The sequence below is a fragment of the Haliaeetus albicilla genome, chromosome 20, assembly GCF_947461875.1.
Source record: "Haliaeetus albicilla chromosome 20, bHalAlb1.1, whole genome shotgun sequence".
In the NCBI taxonomy this organism is placed as follows: domain Eukaryota; kingdom Metazoa; phylum Chordata; class Aves; order Accipitriformes; family Accipitridae; genus Haliaeetus; species Haliaeetus albicilla.
This window is the reverse complement of record NC_091502.1, coordinates 217,593-242,396: the sequence shown is the minus strand read 5'-3', so window position 1 is coordinate 242,396 and position 24,804 is coordinate 217,593. Positions and strand designations below refer to the sequence as shown.

At 38.7% G+C, this 24,804-nt stretch overlaps 1 protein-coding gene across 1 annotated transcript in view; it reads left to right on the top strand.

The window, feature by feature from the left end:
- FREM2 (FRAS1 related extracellular matrix 2) overlaps positions 1-24,804 on the top strand; it is a 142,002-nt gene that overhangs the window by 63,600 nt on the left and 53,598 nt on the right. The window contains exons 3-6 of the mRNA XM_069807916.1: positions 11,555-11,701; positions 13,989-14,219; positions 16,964-17,089; positions 18,011-18,262. Coding sequence (XP_069664017.1) covers positions 11,555-11,701; positions 13,989-14,219; positions 16,964-17,089; positions 18,011-18,262 — 756 coding nt within the window. The remainder of the gene's footprint in view (positions 1-11,554; positions 11,702-13,988; positions 14,220-16,963; positions 17,090-18,010; positions 18,263-24,804) is intronic.

The following is a 24,804-nucleotide window of genomic DNA, read 5'->3' as shown; positions in this document are numbered from 1 at the left end:
AAATAACAACAACCTCTGTAATCCCTCTTGCATACATTTTCCTCTTAAGGCTGTAAAATTTGAGATTTATGAGTCTTTATTGTCATCTGAAATGGAGGGGAATTCTCTACAAAGACAATGTTCAACAGTTAGATTTAAAAAGTTCAGCTGCTTCAAGGGAAATTTCCAATTTGACACCAATACCAATTTCAAATTCATTATGAAAAGTTAGAGGCCTTAGTTTCAGATGGCACCCAGTCATGTGCCCCAGTTTTAAGCATGAGAATGAGATTGCAAGCATTGAAGTATTAGGCACATATGAAGAAGTTTGCAGTAGCGAGTTCTAAATTAAAATGTTATTTAAAGAAAGGGAAATTGGTATATTCTTTTCCCAGAATAAAGGACTTTCTTAAAATAGTATAGTATTAAGCAAGATAATATTTCTATTTTAAGTATATTTCTCCTGACTCTGATTCTATTGGAATGTCTTTCATTTGTGAGGTCACAGAATACTCTTTTGCTATTACTCATTAATTTCAAGACTGAGGCTGAGGATACCCCTTGACCCTCAATTTTAACACTTTGTCTGATGAGGTTTTAAATGACAGTAGTTTTCCTACAGGCAAATACGTGTGTAGCACTGCTTTAAAGATACAAACCAGAAGAAAGTCCCATATGGGACAGTAACTAAGGTAGTGGAGCTAAACCCATTATTCTGTGAAACAAGGAAATGAACTTTGTTTCATTTCAGCTGGAGCCTGTTTTGGGGGAGAAGTTGTCTGGCGCCACAAAACAAATTAGTAAGCAGAGACGTGAAGACTATTAAGTTTATTTTAAGAATGTGTTGCCAGAGATCTAATAAATTTACTTACTGCTGCAGGCCATGCATGCATGAAGCCTTACTAATCCAGGTGGTGGTTTTTTTCCTTCAGAAGGAGGTGCAGGGTGTGGATCCTTAGGAAAAAAGGTATTCTGCTTTAGGTAATATGGGCATTGTTTAATGATAGACATGACAGCTTGAGTGGTATGTTTGAGTTTTCTCTGTTACTACTCACAACGAAGTTTAAATTATTTTTCTGATACAAAGTTAGTTTGTGGCTATACAAAGTTCTAATTAGTTTAATGACAACACAGAAATAACTTTATAATAGCAGAATAATTCTAAACCAACAGATTTTTTGTTGTTATTTTTAAATATTCCAAAGACTACTTTTAAAGTGTTTGAATTTACAAGTTTACCGTATTACACTACAGAACTAGTCATATCTTTGAGTTTTCTCAGTACTCTCCTTTGTGCACGCATGAAAATCACATCACTGGACTTTAGTTAGCCATCTAGACTGGTGGGTTGAACACTCTCCTATTATATTCAATGGAGTGGGCCAAGTCTTTCCAGAGGATAATCCAGCTGTTCATATCAGATGTGCCTGCAGTTCCTGAAGATGCAGTTCTTTCCAGCTGCCTAGACAGCTAGCTTAAATTAAACATATGTCTTTTATGTGATAAAATTAGATTATATGAATCCTACCCTTAAGTGACAGGTCTCTTGTCTTCACCTTTTGCAGAACAGGAGCCAGTTGATTATGTTCCTGTGCACTGGGACCTAAGCAAAAACATACTGTGTTTTGTCAGTAGTGGTTATTCACTGCAACTATTGAATTTGGCTGCTCTGAATTTTTTTCTGCTGATACGCAGTGGTCATTATTTATCCAATATGCAGTAACAAAAAGCATAATTTCAAAATAAGGACTTATCTCTACAATAAGAACAAAGACTTTTGAGAACAAAGTGCTGCTAATAGAGCAGTCTGCAGACAACCCTACCTCCTGTTACCTTCCCTTTTCTGGGTCTAGTGGGACATTATGTTCAATAGCTGTCAACAGTCCCCTTTCAAATGCTTCCTCTCCTGTCCACCCCCTTGGTTTTGTCCTGCTTCTCTTGAATCTGTTTATATGAGTTAGTTCTCTAGAAGGGAGGGTAAGCTTCCAAACATTTTACTCTCTTCCTTGTCCTTTACTACTTTCAAATACAGGCTATCAGCAGTGATTGCTACCTGCTGATTAGTTTAAAATAATCCCTGATAAGTGCCTAGCAAATAAGGCAATACCAACCAAGAGACAGGTGGCACTCTTTTTTTTTTTTACTTTTTTTTTTCCCTGTTCATCACCTTTGAAACAGTGACAGGGCAAAATAAAGTCTTTCTTCTGCTTCGTTATCTGTTGCCTTGTAAATTCAGTGTGACACCAACTTTTGCACGTGCCTCCTGCACAGCAGTTTCTTAGAGGTCTCCCTTTCAAACACCAGCCTGTTGGTGACTGCTTGACCTCAAATACTGGCCAAAATCAGGTGCATTCAGCATAGCTTCAGGTTATTATTTGTAGTGTATCCTGATCCTTTAACATGCTCACCTTCATCATTTTTAGATGTCTTTTTTTTTTTTTTTTTTTTTCCCCCCCCCCCCAATAGTGCATGCAGGCTAAGAGGGTAGAGTTCGATTAGGAATTGTTTTGAGCAGATTCTGTGATGAATGCCTCCCTCCTGTTGACGTTCAGTGAGACAAAGTGTTTCTGGAAAGAAAACATTGTCAGTTCTGATTTGTAATGAGAACAGGCCTGTATTTATTAGAAAATATACTTTCTATGGAACTGATACTTCTGGCACTTCAATTTCCAAATAAATATTTCCATATAAACTGTATGATGATCCAATGTATCAATGGGATTTAGATCAGATCTTTTGGTCATTGTCATCACAGTAACCTGTCTGGCTGCACTGTCAATGTTGCAAGATTTTAAAGTGCTGTAATATGTTATTGTTGGTGTGTACATAGAACAAGTATTATATATCCATTCCTTTGTGAATATATTAATATAGAAATAAGTATGATTAATATAAATCATATATATGTTTTTGTGTCTAATGAACTGTCATTATTTACTTTTAGCCAACCCTTAATTTCATTTAAACTCCTTGCTCTTTAAAGGAAAATTTAGGCCGCATCTGACGTATTTTGTGTGTCTACTTTAAAATGAGATTAATCAAACTCTGGAGTGTGATTGTCAGGAGAACATATTAGCTAAAGGGATTCTGTGAATCCTATTCTATTTATCTTCTCCACCAATAAATACTGAACAGTTGCTGAGTCTCTGAGCAGAGCAATAAGAAATTTTCTTATCCTGTGAAAATGTTTTGAGATATTTTATTTTGAATCAGGACAAAACATCAAAATACTTATAAAGTTTTGCAGAATAATTGAGCATAGGCTTTTCAATTTGAAAAAAAAATGGAATGTGCAGTTTAGTATTTTTAGTTTTTACATTAAAAATTAGTTTAATTTTTTTACAGTATTAATATGAGAAGTTATATATACTGAAAAGACTTAAGGTGGACCGTGGAAAAAGATGAAAATTCAGCATTTATCCTCTCCAATATTTTCAGTAAGGTGATTAATCAAAGCCAGTCTTTTTGTGAACAACTTTGATTTTGATGGATTGATATTTTGAGGCAGAAGGGGAATAATATGAATATTTTTTGCCCAGTTGAACTTTGTTCAGTCCTGCTAAGAACTTTTCAGGTAGCTCAATGTCTTTCTCTTCTGTTACAATGATTCAGCAGCATATATGTGTATGTGCTTAAGCATTTCAATTAGTAACATTTCAGTAGTCCCCTGAACCCATGAAATTATTTACATATTCACCAGTGGAACTGTAGAAGTGGGAAGCATTCAGCTCCTGCAGAGCTAGCCCCCTGCTTACAGCACAGAATCCTAAAAGTGGTTCTTTTGGATTCTCTTGAAATTAGTTACAAAGCTAACCACTTAATAGCTACAAAGACTTTCAAACACACACAGTGTTCCAGAGTCTTTTTTTGATGATTCATACTGGGTTTCTCTTTATCTGCTTTGCTCTTTCCTTTGAAAACTCACAGCCTCGTGGAGCAGCCAATAGAGTGAAGGTATCCTGGCTCTTGGTGTACCAATTTGTACTGAGCTGGTTTAAACTGAAATTAATTTAAAGCTATGAAATGCAGTGGCGGAAGACCCAGTGCAGGTTTGCTTCCAGTTTCTGTAAATGAAAATCTGGTTAATCTCTTAATCAGAATCTGGTTAATCTCCTGCAGAAGAACTGGGCATAGACTTGAACTGGGAATTCCTTAAATTAACCCAGCATGAATCTCCAGACTGTGCTTGGAGACATCCTTAGTTACGCTTAGTTGAATTTTACTAGCATCAAAATTTAATATGCACTAGCTAGCCTTTACATTCATGTCTCTTCTCTCACTTCCCCTTCTCTTTTTGTAACAAAGAAACTATACAGTATTCTTCAGATATTTTTTCTGCTACATGACTTCAAGCATTTGCTTAGTCTGAGCCCTGGCAAATGTGGCCATTCCAACTTGTTTCTTGGGGGTAGGCATAAAACAGAAGCAAAAAAGACTTACAGAAACTACTGAAAGATGGAAGCTGTCTGCAGTTCATTGGATACCAGCAATTACACTCCAGCCAAGCCAAGTCCATAATTCTGGGAAGTGTGTGTTTTCTCATGAGAAGTCAGAGAAAGCATTGTTTTAGTCCCTAATCACTAGGGGCTAGTTTAGGGAGTTGGTTTTGATTGTTCTGCAAATATATTGAGTTACAGTGGCAGATAGAGTGCAGAAGGGTGCAGAGTTCAGCAAGTTATTTTAGTGATTGGAGTCCATTATAGTACATTTGAAAACGACTTATAAAGATGAAGCATTTTAATGGGTTTCTAATTGGATAAAATTATTAGGTTAGCTTATGCATTGCTGCAGTAAATTTAAAACATTCTAATGACATATTTTACATGCTGGGTTTGCTTATGCGTTTAACTTCTGCAAATAGTTTTTCTGTATGAAATTAAGGCAGTTTTACAGGATATGCCTTTTCTGGTGTCATAGCAGAGGGAATAGCACATGATCACAGAATCATAGAATCAGAATGGTTTGGATTGGAAGGGACCTTTAAATGTCACCTAGTCCAATGATGAGCTGCCCCAATGCATTGAATAAAGAACATTTATTATCTATTTTATAGGTAGACCTTTGCCTTTTTAACCTGGAGCTAGAATGTACTGGGACTATGACACAGTATGGCAAATCAGAGTTGTTGAAACTACGTGTCTTGTGCTGATCGTATAATATCATCTCTATATTTATTCTGACTAGCAGAATCACCTAAGATTGTATTTTCCTCCTCTAGTCTGGCAAAAAACATGTTTATACAAACCACAAATAATGACTAGCAAATAGTGTAGGGATCAAAAAACTTGGGAAGTGCTAAGGCTGACAGGAAGTTTCATAGCTAAATGGGGAGTAATGATGTTGGGGAATAAGATTTCTGCATTTCACGTCGGATTTTAATTCTAATGAGACTGCTGAGGTAACTTTATCCTGGTGTGTATTAACTAAGTTGGCTTGGCACGGAAGGAGGCTAATCAGAGGATGAAAAAATGGAACAGATGTCTAACAATGGATGATTCCCTTTTCTTTCCTCTCTCTGTGTCTTTGTTTTCTCTGCGGGCTGAACTCAAGTTCAGGAGTGAGTTTCCTTTTTCAGATGCTTCATGTACCTGCTGCAATGAGGAGATCCATAGCAGGGAGAAGGATAGAGTAGTGCTGACTTCAGTAACCCTGTCTGAATGAGGCACCCAGTAGGGTCAAATATTGTGAACCAAAGAAGAAAGTCTGCAGCTTTTGCAGACATGCAAACAAGTCAGCAAGCAGTAGCAGAACCTGGAAAGAGCTGGAGGAAGAGGGAGGAAACATGATTTGTTAAGATGTCTTGCTATGGTTTTAATTGTGCCATACAATGTTTCCTGTACTATAGGCAGACTGTTAATATTTCACAGTTGCTCTGATTCTCCTTATTAACATCCTTTTGCAGTCTCTTTAGGAAGTGAAATAAGAAAAGAAAGGAGAAAAAACGAATAGTAAAAATTTTAAAGAAACTCTTCTTTCTTAGTGCTTTATTTACCCTTTTTTTTCCTCTCTCTCTCTTTCTTGTGTTTGATATATGTTCTTTGCCCTGGAATAACGTATAGGTTCTTTTTTTTCCCCACTAAACAACCTTACCTAATGACTAAAGAGAGCAGATATCTTGCACCGTAAAGTTCTACAAGTACCAGACAGCTGTGTTTGTACAGACATATCTTGTGGACACGATGAGTCTGTGTGGCTATGGTTATACAGGTTAGGCACTCTTTACCTGATTCATCTCTGGCTGATTATGCCACAGATACCATGCAGGGAAAGCAATATCTCTATCAAGATACATCAATTTCTCTTGTGTCAATAAGTGAACACTGTGGTGTAGTTGTATTCTTTTGTTTATGGATTAGAGTTCTGGGGTAGCTCCTAGGGACAGGAAAGCTACCATCAGACATTCTTTATGGAATGCCCTTCATGTTGCCAGTGCTCAAGAGACATGATTTAATGATAGAGATATATCTTATACTGTCTTCACATAAGCCCAGTGAACTGTGGAGAGAACTGGAACTGATTCTTTCCTTCTGTGAGCTCTTGACATCATGATAGAAAGTTCTGACAATCTAACGTGTATTTCTCATGGAGGTTTTATATCTTTTTAAAGATATCTGAGCAGCATGGTTAGAAAGATAAATGCTTAAATGGGAATATTCATTTCAATATTTTTCCCTTTAACCAGTTTACTGACCAAGTCCTCTTCTCCCTCCTCTTTTATTCATGTTGAGTAACCGAAACTGGAGTTTCCAGATTACTTGATCTTTCTGGTTTGATGACCTATGCAAAAATAATACATCACTGTTTTCTGACAGGTGACCAATTTGCTGACAGGACTCCCATAAAGACCAATTATAGGTGACATCCATCTTCGAATTGTCATATTCAGGCAAACCTTTTCAGAGGGTATTGTCCTCAGCAGCCTCAGTCAGTCAGGAAGTCACAATCATGAAATCGCTTTGTGACCCACCTTACTCCAGATCCTTAGCTTTAGCTTCTTAGAAAGCCTTTGACTATGTCTCACAACTCTTGCCATCTCATTTCTTGTGAATGTCTCACTGTGCCATGTCCTGTTTAGCATCTTCTGATTTAGCACTGCTGCACTCTGATCTCTGGCAAAATTCAAGAAACAGGTTTTCATGCATCACTGTAGCAACATCTTGCCAACTGTGTCTCATTGATATATAAGCAAAGTTACTTCAGATTTACCTTGCTGTAACATGGCCCTCCTTCCTTTTGTTTATTTTTAAAAGCACTCTAGTAATGGCTTCCCTCTGCAAACTTCTGATGTATTTGTATTACAAGCACCTGTCTGGGAGAGGAACAAAAGCAAAACTGTCATTGAGTTACAGTGCCTTAATTATTTGGCTAGAAGCTAAATGTTTGACTATGCCCAAGGGAAGTGCTAGTGAGCAATGCAAAATTAGTTTGTCTATAGAAATGTTATTGTAGGGGAGATAATTTAATAGAGAACCAAACTAAAATGGCATGTGCAATTTTATTTCTGTTATTTTATAATTTCTGAAAGCTATGCTCTTAATATTCCTTACAGACCTTATGTTTGCATGGTGCTTGGCTCTTCTGTGTTGTAGAAAAGGCCCAATTTCATCTAGTTCTGGCATGGTGGAAGTCTTCTTACCCAGCATTAGATGACCATAATAAAAATGTCTGCAATGTTAACTGGTCACAACAGGCATCTTTAACAGCTGCTGAGGAAAAATGCACATATTTCTGCCTATTTTGAGGCACAGCTAATCTCATTCAAAAATAGATGCCTAAAATAAGTCATAACCTTGCAAAATGCTTCCTTCTCAGTTTTAGCTGTAAAGACAGTTTAGGATTTCTAGCCCAAAAATAAATACCTGAAATTAGATAAGATGTATCGTATGCTTCCTGCTCTACTGTGTTGCAGGTCTGTAATAACAGCAACAACAACAGCAACAACATTTGTTTTACTCTTTGGGGACGTTGGACCATGAAATGGTTTGTATAATTTAGAAGACATTTCTTCTGAACACAAAAAGCATGAAGTGAAGAAAGCAAGATCTAAAATATCTGTATTCTTTTCTTAAAATTCTAAATCTGATGGGTTAAGTACTGCACATTCTAAAAGGTGAACAATATATATTTCAGGGGCAGAAGTAGGCCTGTAGAAATGGAGGCTTGCTGAAAGCCCCCTAGAAATAATACTTTTTTGTTTGGGTTTTTTTGTTTGTTTTGGTTTGGTTTTTTTACGCTAAGAAAAAATAGAAAGAAACTGCTGAAAGCAAGAAATAGGTGGAATTAAGACAATATTAAATCTTTCTTTCATATTGCCTTTCTTGTGCTTTTTGCTTCCTGAATTTCATCCTCTCATTAGGTTTCTAACTCAGTATACTTCAACATTTTCCATAGCATCAATGACAGGAATGAACTGGTTTGGTAGTTGGCTACTGAAATTTCTCCATAGGACTGTTCCTTTTTAACAGCTGGGATTTTTTCTCTTGTATAGTAATTTTGATATGTTCAGTAATTATGTGCAAATATAGATTACATTTAAGGTTGTACTATTTAAGACACTAGAGATGAAACACAAGAGACCTGTGTGTAAGCAAGCTGTAGATCATGTGCCTGTGTCCACAATACATTTAAACTATTAGTTATTTGGACAGTACAACAAATTATGCTGGATTTCATATTACTTCCAACCCCTGGCTGGAATCTCTTATGTCTAAAAAGATACAAACTCTGCTAGAAGCTTTTCCTTCACCTCGGGGGTTTCCAGTGTCTGACATTCTCATTTCTAGTAAGCTCATGCAGCAGTATTTTTTCTCAGTAGTGATATTAATAGGTTCTCTCTCCTCTAACTGGCAATAAATTTTCATTCCTTTTATATCTTAAAAACTTTCATCCCTCTGTCAAATTATGTTTAAATTGGGCAGTGTGTTCAAGGGTGGCACACAAATGGCTTTTCTCACTAGGTGAAAGAGCAAGACATATTCTGTTGCATTTGTCCCAATAAACTAATGGGAAGACATAACATATGGCTAACCTAATGTAAGGGCAGCTATAGCTAACACTATAGTTACTGGGGTTTTTGTCATGCTCATTACAGTTTTTGGTATGTGTGTTTGTAGCCTTCCCCTTTGTCAGTAACAATAGAGATCAAAAGAGCAGAAAGAAGCAGGGCAAGGAGTGCAGGGTGATACTCCAATAACCATTTCCCTCCTTTTGTTTACACAGGACCATTGCCTTTATGTGAGATTACACAAGTATGGTTGTTGTTTTTTTCTTGTAGACAGGTCAATAAAGAGATATAGAGGCTTATCTTTGAAGCAGAGTAGAAGCATATGGAAGGGCTGCCTAATTTTTCAAGGAATAGAATGGAAGAAACTAGAAGAGGAAAACCAACCTCCATTTGGCTCTTTCTCCAGTAATTAAGCCATGAGTGAAGTGAAATACTTAGATATGTTTCTCTTTCTCTGCTGTTCAGAGGAATTACTTTATTCACTGACTTGTGTACAGAAGTGTTAAAGGGAATTTCTAAAGGGAATTCCTTGCACATTTCAGACAGTTGTTACCTGAGCAAACCTTGTTCTGTAGCAGCACCTTGTGGGAAAGAAATCAGACTACAGCCTCTCAAACAAGCCAATGTTCCCAGAAGACAGTTGCTAAGTAAGCATCTGCCTTCAGTGAGCTGAACAGGTTATTTTATTCTTGCTATGGAAATTAGAGGATTCTCCTGAGTAATAACAAACATATCCAATAGGATGATACAGAACTTGATTTGTCATGCCCTTTTATCTGTGGCATCCAGAATCCCTACACTGACAAGAAATGCCTTTTTACTGTGCAAAATCAGTGAACAGATGGAGGTAAATTGTACATGAGAAAGTAAAGCTATGCTATATTTTATCAGAAATGTGTTAATCTGAGATATTCAGTCTGTTGTACAAATACTTGGCTTATAGTCAATGAAATGGGTGCTAGCTCTTTTCAGCTATTGCCTTTCCAACTGAAAAAAAAGCAGCATTTTTAACTGGACCTTAGAATGCCATCTGTTTGCATTTGTTGTTTCTAGATTGCTTTTTAGACTAAGAAAAATTCCATGAAGCCTGCTATTTCAATAAAAATTTCCTGTTGTTTTACAGTTGTACAAATCCCATTAACAGTAGACAAAACAGCTTCATTTCTGCTGGGAGGAAGAGATTAGGCTGAGACATGCGCAGATTTTAGGCTGGTGCTTAGTGTTTTGCAGCTGGAGTTAAATGACTTCCATATCATCCCCTCCAAAACTTTGAGGGATGCTTCCAGTATTCCTGTATTGCTTTGGCTTCAAAAAGGGAGCCTACTTTTGTTGATAAATATATGGGCATTTGTGTTTCAGAAGGACTGTGAAGGTTGTCCCGATTACTGTAAGAGGAAATGCAGTCTTCAACTTAAGGACAATGCCATCAACAGGTGCCAGCCAGAGATGCTGACTTGGTCCATGTTAACCATTCAGTTTCCCTAGCTGAGTGTACTGCTTGCTGTCCTGTGCTTTCAGTTCCCAGCGTTTGAGTGCACAGAAACCACCCATGTTCAGTGAGACTGCAGGGAAGCTGTTGTGCTACTGCTACAGTAAAGACCTTGGAAAGGATCACTGGAGTCTGCTTTCTTCACCAGGAGCATGTTGCTACAGTTGTGCCTGTGTAAAAAGAACTGTGAGGACATCTTTTGGTCTATTGAAAATTGACTCTCAAAACACATCTCAACACCTTGCTCACTTGCGGGCATTCATGATATCATGAAGATAAGTCATTGCAAAATAGTTTAAGAGAATTCCAATAAGCATTTGTATCTCTCTAAATCTTCTTAGGTGACACAGGCAATCATACTTGCCCAAGAGTTACAAGCATGTAAGCTTAGGAGGGCATCAGCATAGCTATAAACTGTGGCATGTATCAGGGATACTTAATCTTGTTGAAACCATTTCCTAGGAAGATATGAAAGTTGTTGCTAAAATCATACAGTGCTGATGCATAAATTCTAAACCAATAAGAGCAGAAATTGTTAGATTTAGTGACCAAAATATTGAGTTTTAGAAGCAGGCTGCATGCAGTCTAAAAGATGGTAGGTATCATCTCCAGCCTCTCAGGATACTAAGGGTCTTCCAGTGCTTCTGGCAGTCTGATCATATCAAGGAAGTTCTGTGTGATGTCCTACGTTGTGTGTTATTTGGAAATACCAATACGGTTCTGCAGAAACTTGGATCGTCCACAATTTTTGTAATTTCTAAAAAAGAGATCCCAAATATATTGTGATTGATTCTTGCTCTTTTTCCCATGAAAAAGAAGAAAATTAGCATAGTCTGGAATGAATGTGACTAGTTTGTATGCATCTAAGATAAAATTTACTCCTATATGTACTAAATGTCTCATGGTTTAGGTCTTTACTTGTTATTTCTTAGTTTTAAATCTTTAAAACCTTTGGATTGTAATGTCCAGCTAAGGTACACATCTTACCCAGGAAACTGGTTACATTAACCTCAAAAGACAAAGTAGTATTTAACAAAAAAGAAAAATTAATTAATATTAATTATATTAATTTTGTTTTGCAGGCGGCAATAAGCTGAAGAATCAACATTTTCGCCTAAACTGGGCGTGGATCTCCTTAGAAAAGGAATATTATTTAGTAAATGAAGACTCCAGATATCTTGATGTTGTTCTTAAACGGAGAGGTTACCTGGGAGAAACCTCTTTTATAAGTAAGTTCAATTTTAACCTTATCAATTACTTCTATAAATCACTGGCCAGCTAGTTGATAAAATGTATCAATACAGCTATATCCTTGTACTGTTTTACTGGTGTTTCATACTAAGCAAGCTAGATTCAAAGGAGTATGTTTATTTATTATGTTTCTTTTGTTATGCTAAGTATATTCTTCAGTTATATGATGACATTTTCACTTTTTTTTTGTCTTCTGCAATTAATTTTTGACTTAACAACCCAAGACCCTGTCCTTCTTTCTTTGATTTGTTTTATACCACTGTTATATTTGTCTCACAGACTACAGTTCCTGTCCAGATTTTATTTTTCCTGTAATGAGAAAATACAGTTTAGCAATTGGAAAGACAACAACAATAAACATAGATCATTTTCCAGTAAGGCTATTGTGAGCTGGCCTGATTAGCAGCTATGTACATTAGGGTCATTTTCTTCATTCAATGTTGGCAGTCAACTGAGGCTGATACAGGAGGTGTTGAAAGCTGTTTGCACTGTCTGAGGAGTGAAAAGGTGAAAAAAGATTGTGTTATCACATTCTGCAACCTCACACCTGTCTCTAACTTCTGGATCTGTTCCCATCCTCTTCCTAGTGATGCATTTGGACCAGGGAGCATTATCCTTGTACAGTTTCATGTCGAAACCTATGGTGAGCTTACACTGCTTAGAAAAGGCACTCAGTTTAAAGCTGGTTTTGCAGAAATATGTAACCATTTACCTGGCATGGAGAACAAGCTCATGCTTAGAAATCAGGTTTCTGTTTAAGTCTCATTCTGAATAAGAATCTGAGTTTCAGGTATTGAGATGTAGTTAGGACACCTATTTTGGCATGAGATTTAAGGGATATAGGCACTAACTAACCTAATCTAACTTAAAAGGCTCTGTTTTGAACAGTGAACTAACTTTGATAATATATTTCTTTTAAATGAACTAAAAGAATAAAAGAGATTAATGAAATACAAAGTTAAAGATGTGTGGTTTAGATTAATTACTCGTACTGATTAACAGATACTGATTTGACTTCTGATCCCTCAAATAGAGTGTTTACAAAATTTTCTGCCTATGGATTCAAGTTCAGTTTCTGAATTGAGCTGACTCCAAATCCAGCAAAAGCAGTTTGAATAACTTGCCTCTGACTACCTTAATCCTACAAAATGGAATAACAGAGTTGGAAAGAACATAAAAGATATTGGTTAAGATGCTTACTAGCCTTTCTGGTCCATGTGCAGTGCCAAAGGGACTGAAGGGTTAGAGGTTATGTAAAATATTGGCTATGACTTAGGAAGAGGCACTAGCAGGAAGCAAGAAAGGCAAGATTTGTAGGGAATGGTGATATGTTTTAATGCATTAGTGATACAGTTGGAAGAAACAGGCAGAGAAGGGAGAACTTTTAAGTTTTTTCTGAAAACCTGAGAGAGACCTTTAAGATTTGAGTGGTACTGTGGGGTTCAAACAGAGGCCAAATGCATGAGTTGGAGATAGTTCTGAAGGATTGTCTAATTTCCATGAGGGCCTGTCAGACAGCCTTAAACTGGGAGGGAAAAGCCATTTTAGAGCAGCCCGGGTCTGAGGCTGTAAGGTCTGTGCTGTCTCTGTGGGATCAGCTATGTTGGATTTTGTCCCATGGCTTTGAAGTTTCAACTTGATTTCAGTTTAATGATTGTCATTATATAAACACTGAAATAAGAGGATAATAATTTTTAAAAAAATGCTTATTGTAGTGGGAATGGCCACAAGGGTTCAGATTTTACATCTTATTTCATCCTTATTCCATATGTTTTACTCCTTTGTATCTTTGTTTTTCCTTAGCTTTCCCCTTGAAGGCTGAACTTTCCAAGTGTGTTTTTATTTTTTCTAAGAGAAATAAATGTTTTTGAGGGTTTCAGGCAACATGTTATTTAGATGTTCTGGAACAGAATAGAACCCAGAATGTTAAAAAGCAGGGGAAAATCTGTTGGCCCTTTTGGGCATCCATAGTTGAATTACGGAGAAATGGAAACTTGTCTGTAACCTCAGAGAATGTAGAGTTTTTCTAGCAGTTAGTTTTACTTTGGCTAATTCTGTCCAAAGTGCCTTTCATAATGTTAGTTGATGTGCTTCCACCTCTATGTGTGACACCAATATAAAATTGATCAAGAGTAACAGAGTTGGCTTGAGTACTCTCAGGTTGTGAAAAGTATATTTTTCTAAAACTTCTTTTTTTAAAGGTTACATAATGAGAGAAAAGTTACAAGTGATGTTTTTAATGACCTGAATTTCTGATTTTGGCAGGTATTGGCACCAAAGATGGTACTGCCAAGAAAGATAAAGACTTCAGAGGAAAAGCCCAGAAGCAGGTGCAGTTTAATCCTGGCCAAACCTTAGCTACGTGGCGAGTACGGATTTTGAGTGATGGTGAACATGAACAGTCTGAGTCCTTTCAAATTGTTCTTTCTGAGCCAGTCATGGCAGTTCTGGAATTTCCTGATGTATCCACAGTGGAAATTATTGACCCAGGAGATGGTAAGAACCTTTCCAGAACTTTACTGCAAATAAGTTCATATACCAAAAGATAAACTGGAGGGCAAATGCTATGTGTAACAGTGGATAGTAAAGCTTACCTTTCCTCAGAATATTTCTGAAGACAGACCTGGGCATTGGGTAGCTGTTTGTCCTCTATCACTTTTAAGTGATTCATGAATATGTAACTAAGGTAGCATGCTTTGATGAAATACCTGCATTTTTTCCTATGATATATTATTTCTAGGGTTTTTGTTTTGTTTAGTTTTGTTTTCATTTTAGGTACAATAGTTTTTTGATTCAATGTGTTTGCAAACAGAGCGTATCTGCACAGGTGCCTGGAGGCTGACTTGATTTACTCTGCCATGGTAATTCATGTGGGAGAGGATGGTACAGGAAAATCCAGGATGGTTGGTCCCAACGAGTTAGGGTCCTGAAGCAGACTAGCTGCATCCGTTAGGCCTTAATATCATCAAGCTGAGAAGCTCAGTAAGGGTAAGGTTCACTAGACCAAGTACAGCACAAGCTGTGTCAAGAACAAATAAAATTATAGTGAAATGTAAATGAAGAAAGAAACTGTTTAAAAAAAAAGGTAGAATGTACTCTGGTTGCTTTGCTTTTCAGCTGCATCTAGACACTTGAACCCATGGGCTGTGGTCACACAAAACTGTCCTTAAGGAGTCTTTCAAACATTGGACAACTGTAACAGCTTGTTTTATGTAGTCTTCCCTAATTCACATTTGAAGAGGACTGGGCAGCAAAATTGTCAGAGGTTTCTTAGTTCCTAGTTACAAATGCAAGTTAAACCAGAGGTTATCTGACATCCATATTTAGTCACTGAGAAAAATAGTGCTTAACTTAAAAAGCAGTATGTATGAGACACAGAAATTGCTTGAAAATGTGTTAAATCTATTTTTTCTATGAGCAGTGAGATAGCACAATTCAAGATAATCGTCTGAGTCTTCTTAATGCCAATGATAGTTTTTTCTATTTCTTATATTAACATAAAATTTTTGCAGTCCCAGAGAATTTGTAGTAATTATACATAAAGTGAAGTTGCATAGGAGAAAATCAAATGCATAACTGCAAATCAAGGAATATCTACAGGAAAATTATAGAGAGAACTTTGAGGGGAAGGACTGGGTTTCCTAATAGTCTATGAAAGCGTAGGGTATAACAAGATCAGAAGCTAGCTGAATAGGAACCATCAAAAGTCTTATTCTGCGTCCAGTGAAAATGGTTTTAAAATTCATTGATTTGAATGGTGTAGTCTTAGCACCAAAATAGTGAGCTTGTTTGGAAAGCCATACCAGCCCCTTGGTGTATGGGATATTAGTTAATGTTTTATTCCAAAAAGAGATTGCATAACTATGTGTTTTTTTATACTAGGTGAGATGGTGTAGATCATTCTCCTCTGGGCTTTTATGTTGTTCGTGAGGTCTGTTAAACTTTTATAGTGTCATTTTACTCCTAGTTGGATAATTATGAGAGAGATGGGAAACAGAACAAATCAGATTCCTGCTTTTTTTTTTGAAGGATAGAGTTTTTAATTTTGTCAACTTAATTCTAAAGGGAGAAATAAAAGGAACAAATTGGATTTTTCTTAGTGTTACCTTTTGGTTTACTTTAAAACAAAAAAGTAGGGATTTGGTGGTTTTCACATTGAATTTTTGACTTGCTGGAATAGTGAAAGTGTCCAGATCTTATCAAACCTGAATTACAGCATTTTTAAGGCAGGCTTTTGACCTTAAGTCATGCTAGTAGTTGAATTCATTTTCCAGTTGGAGACATAAAACCTGGCACATGTTTTCAAAGAAGTCGCATGACAATTTTCAGAACATTGTTTGCCAAAGTACTCTGAAATAAAAGATTTGCTTTGTGCAGTCAGCTGATACCACTTGATTTGATATTATACAGAATTATATCCTGTTTGCATTGTAGTCATACAAATGAAACTGTAAAGGCGCCTTATAATTATGTGCATAACTACCTTTGGTTCATGAGGTTTTGAGAGAAAAAGAACAAAATTGATCCTGAATCCCAGTAACAGGATAAAACTCAGCAATCTCTTTATATGAGTATAAAATAATGAAGGAGTTTAAAATGCATTTCCCTGAAAAACAGATCTGACATTCTTTGGTCTGATACATTTTAGGGTGAGATTTCTCTCCACACTTCACTGACTGTATTGGCTAGGTCTCCTGTGAGTAAAACAGGAGCGTAGACATGTAGTGAATTCAAATCAAATGTCCAAGTCACAATAAGATAGCAAGAGCTCAATCTTGCATCCTCAATGCCAAATTATTTTCAAGGTTCTCTTGATGCAGTAAGTTCAAGAATGGCCTTGAAGAACCACTGCCTGTGTGTGAGCTATGCTATTGATATTTCTGTGATTAACAGTTAATAATAAAATACCATGGAAATAATAAAAATGTAGACCTTGTGGACAAATTCTCCAAACACTGTCTTGCACCATTAACCCTAGATAAGTAAATTAGTCACATTAGAGACTACTTAGTAAGGATTTGTGAATTCAGACCTAATGATCTGATTTTCTTTTCCATTTCTGAAAGACTAAGAAACTCTACTTTGCTCACTCTCCAAGTTTTTCTTAAAATCTAGTGCCATCACTGATAAATAGGAGTTATTTGTTGCACTTCAGAATATGCTAAAATGGTCCTAGCTATTTTACAAGTGACTTTATGAGGCCATAAATCTACATAAACAAATGTGTCTGTTCTTTGCAGAATCAACTGTCTTTATTCCTCAGTCCACCTATACTATTGAAGAAGATGTTGGTGAATTATTTATTCCAGTCAGAAGAAGTGGAGATGTGAGCCAGGAACTGATGGTTATCTGCTACACACAACAAGGTAACAGAATCTACTATAGGAAAAAAAAGGCAAAATGGAAAAGAGACAGAAAAGGAAAAAGAATTGTTCCATCTGTTGCATAATAAAATTGTTTATAATTCTGTTAATTACTTTTTCATCTAAATATTTTCAGTCTCAACTGGAAAAGCATTCATCTTTGTAATGTGTCTTAGAGTATTATTGAATACAGCTGAAAAATTATCATGTTCCAAATTTCTGCCATTTGTTAGGAGGTGAAGAGGATCTGTGTTCTTTATCTTTTTGCAAGATTTTTATATGCAGCCCCATATATCTCTGAAAGTGATGAGAACTGAAAGCACTGCAGTGATTGCCCAGGATATCCTTTACTTGTTTGTAACTTGAAAAAATTGGTATAAAATAATATTGCTTAATTGCCATGCTTCTCCTTCCTCTGTCTTTCTATCTCCTATTAATTATATCCGTGCAGAGCATGGAGTCTCTACACCTGTGCTTTTGTTATTTACTTTTCATCCGGAGAGATGAAGCAACATTTTTGGTGAGGTGACCTAGAATCAAAATAATTTGTTTTCATCAAATTCTGTCTGTTATAGTTAATTTCTGGTCCACCACTATCTTCAATGGGTAAAATATACTAAGGGAGTTAACTGGTAATCCTCGCAGGGTCTCCTTTGTCAGTTTGTGTCTGTTGTGATAGGCTACCATATTCCTTCTGACTGAAAAACTGGAAATGAATTTGAGGAGCCATGTGCTTGCATTGCATCATATACAGAAGAAGTTCATCCAGGGGCCTCATAAATATAGCCTGGTCAGAGGTTTCAGCTCATCTTGTCACCTAAAAGTAAATAGAAATTAAAAGATAATGAAAATAAAATTCAACTCCTGTGAGGGGATCATTATAACCATGGTATGTATAGTAACTTTTTTCCTTTTATGCCACAGGAACAGCATCTGGCACTGTCCCAACCTCTGTACTTTCTTACTCTGACTACATATCCAGGCCTGAGGATCACAACAGCGTTCTACGTTTTGACAAAGATGAACGAGAAAAAATGTGTCGGATCGTTGTCATAGATGATTCCTTGTATGAAGAGGCTGAGACCTTTGATGTTTTGCTGAGCATGCCAATGGGTGGAAGAATTGGTGCAGAATTCCCAAGAGCTCGAATTACTATTGTACCTGACAAGGATGATGGTAAGATATCATGTAATAAAGTGATATTCCCAGTTCAGGACAGAAGCTATAAATAGCATCACACTCAAATCAGCATGTAGAAATTGGATTTTTGGACTTCTTCCTGGTGATTAAAACACATGCTGCTTCCATCCTGAGATTTGAAAATACTATTAGAAAGCTATGTGGGTTTTTAAAAGTATTTAGTATTGATATTTTATGGTTTGACAAAATCACATGAGCAGTGACTGGCAGTGAGGAGATGCACCTTTCCATTATATCACAGTAAAAGGTGTAATCCAAAATATCACCCTGCATGGGCACCCTTCTATGTGTGAAACTAAGATTGTGACCACAAAGCCTTCAGGCCTATTGCATTATGCTCCAAAGGGCCATGTTAGAGGCCCTGATGGACCAGAAGCCATCTAGCAGCTGCTAAGAGGCAAGCTATATTCCTTCTGATTTGATGCTGCATTTAAATTGCAGCCTAGAAGTCTCCATGTATGCTTCCTTTGCCTTTTTAATAAACAAATAATCAAAAGACAGTAATGTTGCTTTAGAAATCGCCTCAGTAAGGAAGCACTAACAGAATGATGTCCTTTGTTCAAGTGGTCAATAGCTTTGATACATTGCATTGAAAGGGACATTTGTGGTGGTGATTAGTCTGTGACTAAGTGTCGTGGTTTAAGCCCAGCCGGTAACAAAGCACCATGAAGCTGCTCGCTCACTCCTTCCCCTGCCCCCCACACCCACCCCAGCCCCAGTAGGATGAGGAAGAGAAAATATAAAGAAACGCTCGTGGGTCGAGACAAGGACTGGGAGGGATCACTCACCACTTAATGGTCACAGGCAAAAGACAGGCTCAACTCGGGGAAGAAACAAAATCAATTTAACTTACTACCAATCAAATCAAAACAAGGATAATGAGAAGTAAAACCCAACCTGAGAACAGCTTCCCCCGAGCCCTCCCGCCTTCCTGCCTCAGCCCCACTCCCGGTTCTCTCCACCTCCCGCCTCCAAGTGGCACAGGGGGATGGGGAATGGGGGACGGGGAATGGGGGTCGGGGTCAGCTCACCACCCCTTGTCTCTGCCGCTCCTTCCTCCTCAGGGGGAGGACTCCTCACTCGTCCCCTGCTCCGGCGTGGGGTCCCTCCCGCGGGAGACAGCCCTTCACCAACTTCTCTGGCATGGTTCCTTTCCATGGGCCGATCTTTCCCATGGAGTCACGGCCATCTTCGGGGGCATCCCCCTGCTCCGGTGCAGGCTTCTCCACAGCCTGCAGGTGGGCATCTGCTCCCCTGCTCCCCGCCGTGGCTGGGGGGGCAGCCTGCTGCCTCATCATGGGCTGCAGGGGCATCAACCTCCTCCTCCACCTCCTTCTTCACTGACCTCGGTATCTGCACAGGGGATCCGCTCACATTCCAATCTCCTCCCCTGCTGCAGGTTCCCCTTCTTAAATCTTTTATCCCAGAGGCGCTACCACCGTTGCTGATGGGCTCGGCCTTGGCCAGAGGCGGGTCTGGCTTGGAGCCGGGGGAGCTTCTAGAAGCTTCTCACAGGAGCCACCCCTGCAGCCCCCTCCCCTGCTACCAAAACCCCACCACACACTAAGGAAGAGTAGAATCATCACACTGTATCACCAACTGCTTTTGAAAATACATGTAAATATTATTGCAGCCTCGTGCCTCTCCTTCAGCGTCCCTAGCATGGGTGTGGCAACTCTCTAGGGGTGGTCGCAAAAGGGTTTCCTTGTACAATTGCCCTCATTTACACATGGAGTTTGGAGGCTGACATCTCAACTGTAAATTCTGTGAAAGGAATACTGATGAACTATTCTAGTCCTCTCTAAGAGGCCTTAAACCATCTATTGTGACACTGCTATATTTCCTAAAGACTAATGTGAAGAATTACGTAGTACAGTACTCTTTGAAAGTCTGTTGCCAAGATAGACGGTTATTATCAGCACAGTGATTTCTCCCTAGTTAAGGTGGGATGGCTCCTATGACTGGAGTGTTGGAATGGAAGGATACAGGCTCTTTAGGAAAGACAGGCAGGGGAGACGAGGAGGGGGTGTCACACTCTCTGTCAATGACCAGCTGAAGTGCATGGAGCGATGCCTGGGGATGTATGAGGAGCTGACCAAGAGCCTATGGGACAGGATTAAAGGGAGGGCAGGGACAGGTGACATTATAGTGGGGGTCTGCTACAGGCCACCTGATCAGGAAGACTGAGCGGATGAGGCCCTCTATAGACAGATAGGAGCAGCCTCATGTTCACAAGCCCTGGTCCTCATGGGGGACTTCAACCACTCCGGTATCTGTTGGAGGGACAACACAGCAGGGCATAAGCAATCCAGGAGGTTCCTGGAATGCATTGATGACAACTTCCTTCTCCAAGTGATGGAGGAGCCAGCAAGGAGAGGTGCTATGCTGGACCTTGTTCTCACCAACAAGGAGGGGCTGGTGGGGAATGTGAAGCTCAAGAGAAGCCTTGGCTGCAGTGACAATGAAATGGTGGAGTTCAAGATCCTTGGGGCAGCGAGGAAGGTGCACAGCAAGCTCACTACTCTGGACTTAGGAGAGCAGACTTTGGTCTCTTCAGGGACCTGCTTGGTAGAGCACCGTGGGATAAAGCCCTGGAGGGAAGAGGGACCCAAGAAAGCTGTTTAATGTTCAGGGATCACCTCCTCCAAGTTCAGGAGCGAAGCATCCCAACAAAGAGGAAGTCAGGCAAAAACGCCAGGAGGCCTGCATGGATGGACAAGCTGCTCATGGGCAAACTCAAACACGAAAAGGAAGCCTACAGAGGGTGGAAGCAAGGACAGGTAGCCTGGGAGGAATACAGAGAAATTGCCTGAGCAGCCAGGGATCAGGTTAGGAAAGCCAAAGCCTTGATAGAATGAAATCTGGCCAGGGATGTCAAGGGCAACAAGAAAAGCTTCTACAGGTACGTCAGTGATAAATGGAAGACTAGGGAAAATGTGGTCCCTCTCTGGATGGAAATGGGAGACCTGGTTACCCGGGATATGGAGAAGGTTGAGGTACTCAATGGCTTCTTTGCCTCAGTCTTCACCGGCAAGTGCTTCAGCGACACCGCTCAAGATGCAGAAGGCAAAGGCAGAGAGTGGGAGAATGAAGAACCAGCCACTGTGGGAGAAGATCAGGTTCAAGACCATCTAAGGAACCTGAAGGTGCACAAGTCCATGGAACCTGATGAGATGCATCCGCAGGTCCTGAGGCAACTGGTGGAGGAAGTGGCTAAGACACTAACCATCATATCTGAGAAGTCGTGGCAGACTGGGGAAGTTTCCACTGACTGGAAAAGGGAAAACATAACCCCCATTTTTAAAAAGGGAAAAAAGGAAGACCCAGGGAACTACAGGCCAGTCAGTCTCACCTCTGTGTCCAGCAAGATCATGGAGCAGATCCTCCTGGAAACTGTGCTGAGGCACATGGAAAATAAGGAGGTGATTGGTGACAGCCAACATGACTTCACTAAGGGCAAATGGTGCCTGACAAATTTGGTGGCCTTCTACAACAGTGTTACAGCATTGGTGGATAAGGGAAGAGCAACTGACGTCATCTACCTGGACTTGTGCAAAGCATTTGACACTGTCCCTCACACCATCCTTGTCTCTAAATTGGAGAGACATGGATTTGATGGATGGACCACTCAGTGGATAAGGAATTGGCTGGATGGTCACACTCAAAGAGTTGCGGTCAGTGGCTCGATGTTCAAGTGGAGACCAGTGACAAGTGGCATTCCTCAGGGGTCAGTATTGGGACCGGCACGATTTAACATCTTTGTCGGCGACATGGACAGTGGGATTGAGCGCACCCTCAGCAAGTTTGCTGATGACACCAAGCTGTGTGGTGCAGTTGACACACTGGAGGGAAGGGATGCCATCCAGAGGGACCTGGGCAGGCTTGAGAGGTGGGCCAGTGTGAACCTCATGAAGTTCAACAAGGCCAAGTGCAAGGTCCTGCATGTGAGTCAAGGCAATCCCAAGCACAAATACAGGCTGGGTGATGAGTAGATTGAGAGCAGCCCTGCAGAGGACTTGGGGGTATTAGTGGATGAAAAACTGAATATGAGCCAGCAATGTGCACTCGCAGCCCAGAAAGCCAATCATATCCTGAGCTGCATCAAAAGAACTGTGACCAGCAGGTCGAGGGAGGTGATTCTTCCCCTCTACTCCGCTGTTATGAGACCCCACCTGTAGTACTACCTTCAGCTCTGGGGTCCCCACATAAGAAAGACATGGACCTGCTTGAGCAGGTCCAGAGGAGGGCCACAAAGGTGATCAGGGGCCTGGAGCACCTCCCCTGTGAGGACAGGCTGAGAGAGTTGAGGTTGTTCATCCTGGAGAAGAGAAGGCTCTGGGGACACCTTACAGCAGCCTTCCAGTACCGAAAGTGGGGCTACAGGAAAGATGAGGAGGGACTCTTTTAACAGGGAGTGTAGCAATAGCACTAGTTTTGTGCTAAAACTTCAACAGTCCCTTCCAACCCAAACCATTCTGTGATTCTATGAAGGATATAAAAGGCAGGAAGTTGACATCCATCTAATTGCATCGTAAATACTCAAGTCTGCCTGAAATTTTTCATGTGTAATCCTGTGACAGAGGTGACTTTTTCTCTGTGGAGCATTTGGGTAATCATATAGCATTAATGAATACAATAGTTTGAAATGAAATAACACTTCTTGTAAAGTAACAGATCATATATTGAATGCAAGCTGAAATAGAAATGTGTTTTTCTGACTTTGGTGTGATAGCAGATACAGGTTTATTTGTGTAGATTTTTTACAATAATTCAATTTTTTAAATAATTTTCATTAATTCATGAGCTTTACAGTTTGTAGATAGCAGAGCATAGAATGTTGGGAAGGTAGGTATAAAAAAATATATCCCTGAAGCTGATTACCCAGCTTTTGAAGGTGTTCTGACTGCTTATAATGTATACGGAAAGTTTGGGATGGGGAGAATGTTTCTCCAAGATGTTGTTTAAGACAGAGATGAGCTGGAATTAAAGCATCTAAGTTCAGTGGGAACCTCAGTGCCTGGGAGGGAATGCATTTATATACTGGTTTTAGCATTTAAAATAAGATATTGTCATTCATCGGCTTATACAGTCATTTTAACAGTAACCTAAAGTGACTTTGAATAAGAAATTATCAAATTTCTTATTCTTAATAAGAAATTATCAAATTATCAATCACAATTGATTGTTCAATCACAATCATATTATAGAACTTAACAGTTTATGAAAGTCCCACAAGATATTAGGGAAGCTAACAAGAAATCTCCTTTATTTTAACACTGCCATTACAAAGCATGAAAAGTAATTTGGTTTGTATACCACCGTTCAGTTTTAAGTCTAATATTTCATGCATTTATGAGGATACCTTGCCTCAATGCTACAAACTTTTAAACAGAAATTACTTAACAAATAATAATAATAATCTTATGGAATTTATTTTAAAAGCTGGGGAAGTGTTGGGAAGTAAAAAAAACATTTTCATTATGTAACAACTGAAACATCTACATTTGTTGGTAAGAGTAAACAATGTTTTGGTTATTGAAAGAAAAAGGGGCTTTGAAGGATAAGTTTGGATTGGTTTTTGCAACAATTCTAATGTCTGTTTGCACCCAAAATGTTGCATATGTCATATTTGAAATAGCGTGACAGAACTCCTCCTTTGCTTTCTGTATCAGTGAGAGTACTCCCACAAAAAATTCCAGAGCTTTCAAAAACTTACTGACAATTCACTTCCAGTAAAGTTTTCTACCACATGGCTTTAGTTTGCACAAAAACTTAGTGCATGATGACAGAAAAGTCTATATGCATTTTATTTCATCTGAGGTCTGTTGTGCTGCTGTTCTATAAAAAGCAGAGTACAGACTACAGAATAGATAAATTGTAAGTTATACCTTACATATTTATGTATTCACACACACATATAAATGTGTATATATATGCTTATTTCAAGTTGTGTATATACATGTATATTTATGTAATGTGTGAGCAATTTAACACCCTGGCAGTCATGATTGAAATTCTGCATAAATAAGCATGGGATTTTAAGCAGCATTGGTTATTATTGTTTACAGTGCACAAAATTAATTTTACTAAGTTAAAACAGTATGCTATGTGAAATAAAATACATTCTCTTTAGCTTTTAACAATAAAATTTAATTCAGAAGATGCCTGAAATAGAGGTGGATAAAAGCTTTAGCACATATATAATAGTCTATGAGCTATACTAATGTTATACTAAATTCAGTAGTCCACTTTAGTCTCTTTACTTCACATCTACTGATGTATTTTTCTCATTGTTTGTTTAAATTCATCTTCTACTTAACAAAGTTTCTTTGCAGGAATGTCACAGCATGTCATTAAGCTGTGATTTCTCCAAGTACTGTGGCTGGATTAACATTATGCATTGACTTCTTCAGGTCAAAAGATACAAACAGCAAAGGTCAAAGTTTAATAATACTACATGAGATCTTTCCTGTGGAAGTCAAGTCAGCACTAGCAACATTACTTTATCTCCTCTGGCA